Genomic DNA, 13543 nt, shown 5'->3' with positions numbered 1-13543 from the left:
ATCTTTGGAATATACTACTCCTATGCAACTCTCCTTTATTTCAACAGGGCTTGCACAAGCAAACTTCCAGGTCAATTGGAGACAATAAAAAGAGAACATCAATATGTTCTTTCACATTCATCCTTCAGTGTTCTTTTATGAAGATGGAAATACTAGCAGAGAGTATAAGATGTATTCCAGTTAGCTTCCCCACTTCCTCTTAGCTCAAGAAACATACTTTTTCTTTCATGTAGGATCTTTATTGTAATATGATTTACAAACAGTTGGGGGTCTTTTCCTCGAAATTCTTCACAGAACGATGCACCAACAGTTTTGACTCCATAGAAAGTAAGAAAAGCCACTTGCCAGGACAGCTTCTTCTCTTCACCTACAAACACAAGCATTGCATTATAGGAAGTTAGAACACAGTTCTGCCTGAATTTGCCATTCCAGTTTCTGCTGAATCTTGAACAGTTTCTCATTTTAAGCTTCCTTGGTATCTTAAGAGTCCAATATGGCCCGCACAGGGTTTTGTAAACAAGCCATAAGGCACACCCACAAACACCCCGTGCCAAGTCAGCACCAGCCCAGAGCTGGCTAAGAGCTCCAGGTGGCAATGAGGGCTTTGGGAGTGGGGGGAGGCATTCCGGAGTGGGAGAAGAAACCCGGGGCAGGGGACTGGTGGAGCAGCTTGATGATGTCACTTCCAGGGTAATGACATCACTTCCAGTGGATCCCAACAGATTGTTATTCTAAAAAGTAGGTCCTGGTGCTAAAAGATTTGAGAACTACTGTTCTAAATCATCCAACTGCACTATTCTAGAGTCAGATGTTACCAGCAAGTCAATCAGTATAAGAACCTGCAAGATCCTCCTTTATCCGCCCACAGCTTATCAAGGCAAGCACCAAAAACACAAACTTGATTTAACCAATTTTAAAAAGAGTTTAAGAAGTTAAAAACTACATGTGGGACCTTGGTATCCATGGGGATCCATTCTCAGACCAACCCCGCAGATGCCAAAATTCGTGGATAATCAAATCCGTGATCAGCCCCTTTAAGCCCTCCGAAGGGGACAGGAGCTGCGCTCCAGTCGCCTCTGGAGGGTTTTCTGAAGCCCATAGAGACAGTATGCATCTGCCCGCTGCTGCGAGCTTCAAAATAGCCTGTGGAGGCAAAAAAAATGCCTTCCCCAGGCCTCAGAAAGCCTTATAGGGCATAAAAACACAATTTCTGGTTTCCCCGAGGAAAGCCGGAGGTGGATTTTTTTACCTCCATGGGCTATTCTGAAGCTCACAGCGGCAGTAGGCGGACACATGCTTCCTCTGCGGGCTTCAGAGAGCCCTCTGGAGGTGACCAAAGCACAGTTCTGATCACCTCCTGAGGGTTCAAGTGGGGCCAAGTCTGGTTCCACATGAGTCTGGGGGACCCACATTGAGTCAGATCCGTGAATGCAGAATCTGCGGGTATGGTGGCCCCACTTGTACACATGGCAAATACATTCTTGAGACACCCCCTTTAAATACAGGAGGAAATGCTTTCTCCAATATATACATGCATAAACAAAAAAGTACATGTTTTACTTGTTAGGACCATTGTTTTGGTTCTATGCAAATGGCAACCAAAGTTTTACTTGAAGATAGCAACCCTAGTAAAAAGTTAACTCACAAAACATTTTAATTCATGCCAGGCAACAGAGAAAAATCTATATTGCAGCAAAAGACCAGCCTGATCAGAAAACACCTTCCCATTCATTGTCCAGTGTGGCTGTCTTACATTCTGGGCTGGTGTACTTATGCTTTGAGTGCTTGAGGCCCCAGGTTTACTACTGCATCTCCAATGAATGTACTCTCAACCCCAGAACTGAAAGAGACCATAGCATCTTCTGCCTCTCAGGTATGATATATTGGGATGGACCACACACACAATGGCTCCGTTATCACTTGAACGCAAGTTCCAATTATTGTTGCATTTAGGAATCTGAAATGTTTTCCAATATAGGACTGGTTATATCCCTTGATGGTGTTTGGTGGTGGTGGGGTTCCAATCACCAGCAGCTTGTGCTGTAACTTTTTGCTCATGTCACTTGTAACTACTGCCCTGCAGAGACCTTACTACAACGCACACATTATTTTTATATGGCACATTGTAGCCTGGATTTCACAGGTGGAAGACAGGACAATCGATTAACGGTTCTTTATATATGACCAGTATATTGCTAATTCCACCAATGCCTCTTCAGAGGTGAGAAAACTAATCAACATGCACTGAATGGGCAATACTGCATTACAATAATTCAAACACATATATTAAACTAAGAACTTGTTCCTTTAAACAGAGTGTCTCAAACATGGTTCTACAAGAGACCGCCACCGTATGCAATCAAGTTCTATAGAGAGGCTCTGCACCTTGTTTGTAAGTCTACTACAAATGGCAGTTTTAAGCAACAGCAGGATAATGCAATATCCATGCACTACCAGACACATGCCCAAACAAGCACTTCTAAAACCAGACAAAAGCCAAAACTGATCTTAAGTTACTATGTTTGACACTTTTTCTGTTTCTCCCTTCACCCCTTAATATCAAGTTCACAAGAATCACTTTACCTGTTGACTCTGGATGAAACTCACTTGCTTATTAGTCCCTATTGCCTAGTGAAGGTGGTATAAAAAAAGAAGCAGTAAAACAAAGCCATGCAAATTAAGGGAAAACAAGTACTGTGATTAAGATATCTGGTTAAGACATACAAAGCAGAGATAGAATATAAATGGTTCCAAAAATGCTCATTAAGCACATAGACATGAATCATGCAAGTCAAAATTAAGATTATAAAATCTAACCAGCAAATAAGACAAATCAATAGTACAGATTAAAAAGCACAAGCGTTTTGAATGGCACACAACACTGATTTTTTTCTAGAGCAAACTGTGATATTTCAGGCATTGTTTACCACAGAGCCTTTAAAAAAAAAAAAGGTCAGCAAGCACAGGTTTAACTCATGGAATTCACTGCTGTAAAACATAGCAATGGCTGCCAACTTAGATGGGTTTAAAAGGGGATTAGATCTTTCCTGTACAAACCTGTCTATTACTGGTGACTTGCTTTGCTAACAGGCAGCTCAATCCTACTCAGCTCCCTGCATAGTGATGCAGCTGTGTCAATGTGGTCAACACTGTATCCTATGGGGGAGTTTTGGCCTCTGGAAGCCTCCTCAGGGCAAGGAAACATTTGTCCTTTGCCCCTATTTTGCACCCTGCAGTAACTTACTGGCAGCAGCAGGCATCTTTGGTCCACCAGCATGTGGACCCAGCTTCTTGCAGCAGCAGCCAGGTCATATGAAATGGCTTGCCACATTTTGCAACAGCTGAAAAGGGACTTATGCTGCCAGAACAACCTTCCTGGCAGCAGAAGACCTGAATAGGATTGGGCCAAAAATGAAACTTTCACATTCAGCAACAGCATACCTCTAAATATATGTTCCTGGAAATATCTGTTCCTGGGAAAGGGTTATTGCATTCATGGCCTGCTCATGCTCTTCCCAGAGGCATGAACTAGTCATTGTGAGAAGCAGAACTACATGGACTTCGTCTTACCACTCTTATCTCCATCAAACTGGTAATCTTGGTAATAGGATCTCTATTGTAATTTGCATAATCCAGATAAAGCACACAGAAGAAAGTAGGGTATAACATCCCCCACACATAACCCTCACATTCACAGGCAGGTGAAGAGAGCATCTCCTCAGAATTTCAGTATTAGCCAACAGCTGTTAAGAGCAGCTCTCTTGGAATTATTGGGTGTTCCAAACGGTACATAGGTCATGCGTATTTTAGAGGATAGCAGAAGTTATAAATACAGCATCCCTTTTTTTCCTTCAACAGTTGCCCATTCTGTTGACTTCTCCAAGTCAACAGCAAACATAGCAGAGGATTAAGAATATAAGAACATATGAACAGCCTTGCTGGATCAGGCCATAGGCCCATCTAGTCCAGCTTCCTGTATCTCAGAATGGCTTACCAGATGCCTCAGGGAGCACACAAGACAACAAGAGACCTGCATCCTGGTGCCCTCCCTTGCATCTGGCATTCTGAGGGAGCCTACTTCTAAAATCAGGAGTTTGCACATACTCATCATGGCTTGTAACCTGTGATGCAGATTGCATGCCAATACTTACAAAGCAGCAGCACCAGAGATTATTTCAATGAGCTCCTTGGTGATGACAGCTTGGCGGGTGCGGTTGAAAGTCAGAGTCAGCTTGTCAATCATCTCAGCTACAGAAAGATGGAAAGTTCAGGTGGAGAAGCAGACAAAAGAATAATCAGTTATTTAACCACTTTCATTGTAATTCCAAGAAAGGATATGAGTTATTATATGAGCCCTTCCTACAATCACAAGGAAGGGCTTGGTCATACACAACATTCAGAAAAGAGCATAAAAGGTAAGCATCAAGTACTCTGCTAGCCACAGTTTGGGTTGAGTCCATGTTCCTTTTTCTACCACAGGACAGCTTCCATGATAGATCCTATACTTAAATATGAATGCAAGTTTTAAACTAAGAGGGAGCATGGCAGAAGAAGTATCAGAGAGAATTCAGCTATGTATTGCTTTACAGGATTTGTTTTGCTATATTGGCACAATTTTACACATCAGCACACAACATTATGGCAATAATGTCTATGCTTCTGTGGCATACAGCACCACAGCACCATGAAATGTGAAGTAATGATACTGATTGTTGCTCATCTCTAGATGTCCCATGTCCATTTGTGACCTGTTGCTTCCAGATCTCCTAAGCATGGAAGTCACTGAGCCACATTCTAAGGTTTGTCAACCAGGAGATTACTGAAGTAAAGCAACAAGTAAGTTGACCCTTATGTTGAATGAAAGGAAGCTGGGTGTAGACTTGGTATTTGCATCCAGAGCAAGGATATTATTCAGTGAGTGGCTATCAAGTATATTTGAACAGAAAATCTAGGATTCCAATTTTAAGCCAAGGCATTCTTTATCAGTAGATAACAAGAACAAGGTGCAGAGAACAGACTGGGCTATTTCAGTTGCAATACCAAGTCATGATTTACTTCCACAAGAATGAACCTTCATGGAGTCTTGAACTTACATGCTCCTCCCCCCTTCACATCAAGCAGTTTCCTTCCTCCTCTCCTGGTACAAGGCAAACTATGGTATTCACAAAATGGGAAACTATGCTGCTGGTCACCCCCCCCCCCCCCGTAACAAGGAGCAGAATGCAGGATCAACCTGAGGTTTCCAAGGGAAGTACAAACCATTGTATTTCACCAGTGCCTGAAACAATGAATTGAGGCAGGGCCATGGTTAAGTGAAATAGTATATGCTTTGTATGGAGAAGGTCCTGGGTTCATTTTCTCTGACATCTTCAGATAGGTCTGGAAAAGACCCTTGTCTCTTCCTCCTAGACAGCTACTGCCAGTCAGCGCTGAGCTTGATGGACCAAAGGCCTGGCTCAGGATGGCAGCTTCCTATGTAACATGGGGATAGAGCTCTCTAGTCAAGAGGTCCCTCAGACATTTGGGCTTCTTTTAGATGGAAACAAGCCAAGAGCCTTTTGAAACTTGAAGGGCATCTTTTAGCTAGCATGGAAATGAATCTTGCCTTCTTACCACACAGACTTCTTAGCATTTACATCTAAGGCTAAGCCATTCCTTCTCATTGATCAAAGAGCATGGTATGCTCCACAGAGTTTTCCTTACAAGCATTTTTACTAGCGTTGTCCATGGCAGTCATCCTAGCACTCTGTTCACTAGTTGTAGATTCCTTCAGCGAGTAAAAGATGATGTTGGCCAATGTAAATTCCTGATAGTTTCGCAAGACGTCTGCATCAATGTCATCATAGATGCTAATGCTTTCTGCAAAAGACAAAGAATAAGGTTAACATTACATCTTTTAAAAGGACATTTTATATACAGCAAATCAAAGTCAAGTGTAAATTAAAGAATGAATTCCAAAACCATTCCAGATAAAGGAGACTTAGATTTTCAGTTGTAAGCAATCTCTTTTTCTGAAGATTAATAAATCAATCACCTTTGCATCTTTAGTTCTAATTTGCACTTTGAAAAAACAGAATAAGAAAACAAAAGATGCATGGTGAAAAAATGCCCAGCATCGTCATGTACGCTATCATTAAAGTCCAAAAGAGATAAGATACTCATACCTTATCACATGAAAATGGTTCATGATGGAAAAATGCCTAAGTGTGTTTGTCAGACTTGAGCTTTGAACTTACCAGCACCTGCAACAGTCTCAAGTGAATAGATTGGCTTCTCATCTGTCTTGTAGGAGATGACCGACCTAAAACAAGAAAAAGTATTCTGAACTATTTCACTGGTTTGCCTAAATTACGTTTAGACACCTACAAGCATACAGAATTTTAAGGAGGTAATGTAGAACAGACAGAATCAAACACCACATCTAAATCAGTATGTAAGAGAGAATAGAAGGTACCACTCTTCATTGCTCTTCCTATTGCCTTCACCTTAGGCTCTGCCTACATAAATAGCTTGCCTTCCCCTGTAGTGTGCAATAATGCTCACATGCTCAGTTATCCAAAACAGTACCTTCTACACATGACTGGGAGAACAGGAGCACAAGCGGTGAACTACTGCTCCCTGCCTAGGTTTCATTGTAGATTGTGCAGTTCAATCCATGAGGCACTGATATGTGGAGGATCCTGCCTTGGGCTAGATCAGCAGTCGCCAAACTCATGACTGCTGTCCATCAAAAAAGCACACCCTGTTTGGACCAAAGCTTACCGTTCTGCCTCTGTGCCACACGTATTCTCAGTAGATCTGGACACTGGGATGCTGTGGGCAGTAGCATCTGTTGCTGGTGACCCAGAGGGCTGTGCAACAGGACATCCAGGCAGACATGACTGCCCAGAGCATCCCGATGCCCAGATCAACTGAGAGTACACACAGCACAAAGGCAGAATGGTAAGCTCTGCTCACAGAGCGGAGGACTTTTCCCAAACCCTGGATCCAGCTCCTGGGTTGGGGTTTGGAAAGCCCTGGGCTAGATGGAAGCTCTCTGGACAGTTCATGTGACACTTCAATTGTTTTTGGCATTTGCTGCTTCTTTAAACTAGGCTGTAATCCTATTTTACTCAATGGAAACAAACACTTCTACCCTCAGCCAACTTAGGTCTTTTCAAGTTCCATGCCCAAAAGTCTGAGCTCTGCTAAACCTCCTCCCCCCACTCCTTTTTATTCATAATGTAAATGATGGAACATGTATTTTAAGAGAACAGTTTCTCTTGCCTGAACCGATTGTAGATGACAGATCCTTCATCAAACTCATATCCAGAATTCAGCAGCTCCAAGGCAATGATCGATGCATCACCAAAGGTGGGGGGCTTCCTTCCCACTTCTTTAAAGTTCAACAGGAAGTTCTTGCTATGTGTCCTAAAAAGAAATCAAGCTGGCATATAAAGGGGATGTCTGATCTAAACCAAGCAAAGAAAAATCTATTTTGGTTTAAACACCAGTACTTGGTTCTCCAGGGAGGCAAAACAATGCTTTAGTGAAACTGGGCCTGGCAAAGTATTCCAGTGTTCTAAGGAAGCAGTCTGGAGACATCCCAAAACTGCCACTGCTCACAGGACTTTCCCCTCTGTACAGTGCCCAGGCATCCACATCACTCCTCAAATCTTTGTCAGATTCTCATCAATTGGCTCTGAGCGCTGCATAAGTGCAAAACTGCATTAATTGCCGGGGCTACTGACATTCCTAGCCAACTGTTTCCTCCTCCTCCTCCAGGACTCAGCAGTGCCTCACAGAAGCTAACCTCTTTGCACAACTGATCAAAAAGGGAGGAGGCGTCATCACCTCTTCTCTCTGCCCAGGCAACCCACACAGAGAAATGAATGCTTCCGAGAGGCACTCCTCCCACCTCCTCATCTTGAAAATGTGGCATGTTGGGCTGATTCCTTCACACTATCAGTGGAACGAATTCAAAATAATAAGTATTTAGAACTGGCAAGCTCAGTTAAAATGACAGGGGAGGGGGCTGTTATTCTCAAGTTACCTTTGAAGTAAACCCCTCAGCTTGTCACCCACTCCAATCACCATGACTTCCTTGCCCGCACTGGTGAGGGTGCCAATCTGATTCTTGATTGTTTTAGCAACCGAAGTGTGGATGGCACCACAAAGTCCACGATCAGAGGACACACCAATGATGAGATGTTTCTTCTTGTCCTCAGCAGCCTTGATTTCTGCTTTCTCATAGAGAGCTAGAAAAATGAAGAAAAAACACACACTGCAACCTTCAAAATACATTAGTAAAAAGCAAACATGAAAGCAAGTGTAAGATGACTTTTACAGGGCAGATCAAATTCTACCACCTCTCTTGCCGGATATTGTAATTATGACTCTCTTCTTCCTAGCGTTGTTCCTGCAGTATGGCAGGGTCTGCTATTGTAATTATGACTGACAAATCAAATTGTTTAACAAAAGCCACTTCAACAGTGCCTACTTATCTGTACTTTGAAAGCTTTCAGATTGAGTGAAGTCATATTCCACATTTGCAGTCAGCAAGATTTCAGCATGCACCACTATAGATGAAGATAAGGTCTATCTGCTCACTCACCCCCCCCCTCCGCGCGCTTCAAAGGGAGCTTTGTATTACAAGGAACCACAGGTAAGAAGCTGTTCCTATACAAGAGACACACAATGTTGTTCTAGGCAGCAACATATGCCTTCTGTACAAGAACAAGAAAAGTACAGATTTGATCCTGGGCACAGAAAACAGGATTCTGAGAATTTAATTTTAAAAACAAACACCAAGTTTCCAGCCTTTATGGTCAACTAGATAGGCAAATTTGTACAGGTGCAGTGCCTACTGAATTCTCCAAAGCCAGACATGAATCAGTGGTGTTTCCGGTAGTAAGAAAATAGTGTTTCAGAGTCTTGCAGTAGTTCCTTATGTATTACCAATTAGTAGAAAGAGAAGTTATGACAGAAAATGCTTCTCATCATTTAATTCCCATAAATGTATGCAGACTGCCAGACTCAGCTGACTTTGATGCATGATCTGGGTTGCTTTGGCTCAAAAGGTTGATTTTAGTGAAAGCAACAATGCCCTGGATCCCTTAAATTAAACCATAGGTCCAGGTTCTCACTTATCAATTTCCACAAAGCAAATAGCAATTTCCAGTGCCTAGACAAGCAGGCAAATGACAAATTTCTGCCAGCAACTGGCTGACAGGGAGGTACTGCCAACATGAGTGCTAAAGTACTACAAGGACAACATGGTTTCCAATTATTCAAGACAAAGGCAAGTTTTAAATGTTACTTATGAGCCGGCTTATAAGAATCTCTTCAGGAAGTGCCAAGTCAGAGAAGACAAAGAGATGGGGTTTGCCTTTCAAAAATATCCTCCCTGAAGCACAGCATTAAAAGTTTTTATTTAAAACTCAACCACCCAAGAAATAACATTCCTTACCTAATGCCCCAACTCCATAAACTCTGGCAGGCTTTAACTCTCTTTCTGCCCTGGAATACTTTGCTGCAGCAACCATCTTCATGGACTTGGTGATTTTCTGGATGTTCTTGATTGACTTCAAACGTCGGGTAACTGTACAGATTAGAAAGTATGAAATGAGGTAGAATTTCTCAAGAGGTTAAAAGCAGCAGCAGCACTTAAAAATGTTCTTAACATTGGGAGTCTGAGCAGATCAAACCCAATGCAGTTGAGGAATGGTACTGAATGTTTGTAATCAGCTCATTTAGTGATTATCACTGTGGTACTTTACTCAAGATACAATGGGGGAAAATAACTGGTGATACAAAGAAACCTTCATCTTCAAAATAATAAACATGGCTAAAAATGGTTACTTACAGACCAATTCTATGTATGCCCACTTAGACACAAGTCTAATTGAGTTCAGTGGGGCTTAGGGCCCAATCCTATCCAACATTATTATTATTAATTATTATTAACAGTATTTATATACCGCTTTTCAACTACATTATTATTATTAATTATTATTAACAGTATTTATATACCGCTTTTCAACTAAAAGTTCACAAAGCAGTTTGCAGAGAAAAATCAAATAACTAAATGGCTCCCTGTCCCAAGGGCTCACAATCTAAAAAAATGCAAATGAATACCAGCAGACAGCCACTAGAACAGACAGTGCTGGGGTGAGGTGGGCCAGTTACTCTCCCCCTGCTAAAAAAAGGAGCACCCACTTGAAAAAGTGCCTCTTACCCAATTAGCAGGGGTAGCATTGATGCAGCAATGCCAACTGGGTGTATACTGCAGCCTGTGGGGGGGGGGCAGTCACAAAGACCTGCTCAAGGTAAGGGGTAGTTTGTTCCCTTACCTTGGGGCTGCATTGGCAATGGAAAGTTAGAGAGGATTAAGCCCTCACTCTCAGGAAAGTGTGCACAGGATTGCAGACAGTAAGTTATGTTCTGAATTTACTCCAGAGCAGGGGTGCCCAAACCCTGGCCTAGGGGCCACTTGCGACCCTCAAGGACTCCCAATCCAGTCTCCAATGAGCCTCTGGCCCTCTGGAGCCCGTGCTGGCCCAATGCAACTGCTCTCAGCATGAGGGCAATTGTTCGACCACTTGCATGAGCTGTGGGACGTGGGCTCCCTCCACTGCTTGCTGTTTCATAGCTGTGGTGCAACAGTGAAGGAAAGGTTGGCTTTGCTTTGTGCAAGGCCTTTTATAGACCTTAAGCTATTGCAAGACCTTCGTTCATTCATATGTTACATCTTTAACATACTCGTTTATGTAAATTTATGTAAATTTATTCAAATCTGAAATGTAAATTAATTCTTTTTTTCCCCAGCCCCCGACACAGTGTCAGAGAGAGGATGTGGCCCTCCTGCCAAAAAGTCCGGACACCCCTGCTCCAGAGTATAGAAAAGCAATTTTGTTTGAGTTAGCATTACATTCAAACAGACGGCCATTTTTCCCTAGTCCACAGAGCAGAACACACACAGTCCTGAAAATGAATATAAATGTCAAGAGTGAATGCAATGAAGTTCTGGATCCCTTAAAATTCAGAATGCACTAGTGCCTGTCATCCTCCAGTTTACCATCTTCAGAAAAGTTCATATAAAAAGATGAATACTTACTGTCTTTCAAAGTTGCCATATTGCGAACTTGGACCCTAAAACATTAAACATATATTGTGCATTTTATCAGTTGAAAGAACCATTTTCTGCTGCTAGAGTAACACAAATGTAAAAGAGATACAGCTTGGTAGTTCAGCTACAGAAGCTACTCCCCTTTATTTACAGATGTAGTTGCAATCAGAGAACGCAAACAGAAATAGAATGGGAAATGCCTCTTATCACGCTGAATCCTGCAGCAAAGTTAAGGAATGCTGTTATTTAGTCTGCAGCTACCTGCAAAATGCTGCCACCCCGCAACATTGAGGAACCTCAGCCTACTGAGAGCATGCCTACCATGTGTGCATTCATAAAGAGAATATAAATGCTGTTTCTCCCCCCATTCAAATATTACAGAAAACACAGCCTCTCCTCCCCCCCCCCCTGAGATTTGTTTGGTGAATCCTATGGCTTCATCTTATGGATGAATCAGTGGTCACAATCTGTACTTAATTTCCCAAATGAGATACACTCAAATCTTGAAAATCAGCCCTTGTCTGAAAGCCTTTCATGTTCACCCACCATGCCACTTGTTTGGGATCCTAACGTAACTCAGCCCTGAAGAGAATGATCTCTGCATGTACTTGGAAATACTCTTTATGATTATTTACCTAAAGTATCATTCCCCAACACCAGCATGTATAACCCACTTGTTTCCCATGATGAAACGCAAGGTAGCATTTTAGTGCTCCCAGGCACTAATGCACTGGTTCCCAACCTGTGGTCCATGGACCACTGTTGGTCTGTGAGGTTTCAGAAACCACCAGCAAGGGCAGAGTACGGACTGACCACAGCCGGCAACAAAACCAGCCCCATATAAACCTTCTCTATAAAAATAAATCATTTCTAATTACATAAGAAGAATCCCGCTGGATCAGGCCAAAGGCCCATCTAGTCCAGCTTCCTGGTCTAGTGGCTTCCTGGACAGCGGCCCACCAAATGCTTCAGGGGACAACAGACTCACACCAGGGAAGCCAGTCATAAGAACATAAGAACAGCCCCACTGGATCAGGCCATAGGCCCATCTAGTCCAGCTTCCTGTATCTCACAGCAGACCACCAAATGCCCCAGGGAGCACACCAGATAACCTCATCCTGGTGCCCTCCCTTGCATTTGGTATTCTGACATAACCCATTTCTAAAATCAGGAGGTTGTGCATACACATCATGGCTTGTACCCTGTCATGGATTTTTCCTCCAGAAACTTGTCCAATCCCCTTAGAAACTTGTCCAATCCCCAATCCCCCTTGTCCAGTCCCCAATCCCCCTTGTCCAGTCACTCCAGGGAGGCTGTTTCCAGCACAAAGCGGTCTCTAGTTTGGAAACCACTGTCTCACACCATTCCCAAAGGCTGCAAACAGACACAACCTGTGTCCTGGTGCCCTCCCCTGTGTCTGGCCATCAAAGGTAGCCTACCTCTACCTTGCACACACCTACCACAACTTGTAAGCCATGATGAACTTTTCCTCCAGAAATTTGTCCAATCCCCTCAAAGGCATCCTGGAAAGGTGCCGCCACTACTTCCTGTGGCAAGGAGTTACACTGACTAATCACACACCACAAATTTAATTGCAATTTTCGTGTGCGGGGCGTGGTAGTGTACGTGGTCCGCAACAACTCCAATTTTTGCTTCAGTGGTCCACAGGCTCCGAAAGCTTGGCAACCACTGCACGGACAAGACCAAGACTTGCTTAGCTTGCTGCTGCAAGGCGTACCCTCAGACCAGACTTCTAAAGCGCCAGGCACCAAGCTAGCAGAGGCAGCGCCACTGCACGACCATCATGGTGCCCAAGGGGTTGTGCAGGGCTGTGGGCAAAGAGCCCCCGGAGAGGAACTGCAAGCGCAAGGAGCCGTGGGGACAAGGCCTTGGAGAGATGTTGCCTGAGGGAGTGGGGGACACTGGAGCGGACAGATCTGCCTCCCCTGCCTACCCACCACCCACCTGAGGTAGCACAGCCACCTAGCTCCATGTGGCCTACTCCCGAGTAAGCCTACTGAAGCTCAAGCTGCAAGCCCCAGCCTGTGGGGCTCCCTGAGGGACCCCCATGTCCCAAGCCACCAGAGCCCTGGGAGCAGAAGGAGGACTCGTGCCCCCCAGGCCCAGCCAAGCCCCTGAGAGGCCTTCCCGCCTCATACCATTGCGCCTGGGGGACCAGGGCACCGCCGGCCACCGCGACTCCGCGGGACAGCATCGCGACTTCACCAGTCCCTGCGGCCTCCTTCACCAGTCCCGGTGGCTGAAGGTCAGAGTGACTACACCGCGCATGCGCCAAAGGCTCGCCGTCCCCCACCCCCAGCAGCGCTGACGCTTGAGTAGAGGAAGGCGAACCACGAAGAGTAACTTCCGGTTCAGAAAAAGCCACGTGACTCTTTTCTCAGCGCCTCACAGGCACTTCCGGCATCGTGGGAAAGG

At 44.1% G+C, this 13543-nt stretch overlaps 1 protein-coding gene across 2 annotated transcripts; it reads right to left on the bottom strand.

The window, feature by feature from the left end:
* Positions 1 to 217: 217 nt before the first annotated feature.
* On the bottom strand, positions 218 to 13426 carry ATP5F1C (ATP synthase F1 subunit gamma). 2 transcript variants are annotated; one of them, XM_066634133.1, is made up of 9 exons: positions 13267 to 13425; positions 11096 to 11130; positions 9449 to 9580; positions 8033 to 8237; positions 7267 to 7410; positions 6237 to 6301; positions 5704 to 5859; positions 4152 to 4248; positions 218 to 367 (listed from the first exon to the last, which is right to left on the bottom strand). In XM_066634133.1, the coding sequence occupies exons 1-9, from the start codon at positions 13320 to 13322 to the stop codon at positions 364 to 366; spliced, it is 894 nt and encodes a 297-aa protein (XP_066490230.1). In that variant the 5' UTR covers positions 13323 to 13425; the 3' UTR covers positions 218 to 363. The 2 variants fall into 2 exon arrangements, with proteins under 2 accessions (XP_066490230.1, XP_066490231.1); XM_066634134.1 differs by lacking the exon at positions 218 to 367 and having other exon boundaries at positions 4148 to 4248; positions 13267 to 13426.
* Positions 13427 to 13543: the final 117 nt, after the last annotated feature.

The sequence above is a fragment of the Tiliqua scincoides genome, chromosome 7 (assembly GCF_035046505.1).
Source record: "Tiliqua scincoides isolate rTilSci1 chromosome 7, rTilSci1.hap2, whole genome shotgun sequence".
NCBI classification, from domain to species: Eukaryota; Metazoa; Chordata; class Lepidosauria; order Squamata; family Scincidae; genus Tiliqua; species Tiliqua scincoides.
The sequence above is the reverse complement of the archived record's forward strand: the minus strand, read 5'-3'. Positions and strand labels throughout refer to the sequence as shown.

What these genes read in the sequence shown, in the direction of transcription:
- ATP5F1C (XM_066634134.1), bottom strand. Translation starts at nt 13,322, where the DNA reads ATGCTGTCCCGCGGAGTCGCGGTGGCCGGCGGTGCCCTGGTCCCCCAG. An exon ending in TATGGCAACTTTGAAAGACA is followed by an intron (nt 9,581 to 11,095) that starts GTAAGTATTCAT and finishes TAATCTGTACAG; the next exon opens with TTACCCGACGTTTGAAGTCA. An exon ending in TGAGACTGTTGCAGGTGCTG is followed by an intron (nt 5,860 to 6,236) that starts GTAAGTTCAAAG and finishes TGTCTTTTGCAG; the next exon opens with AAAGCATTAGCATCTATGAT.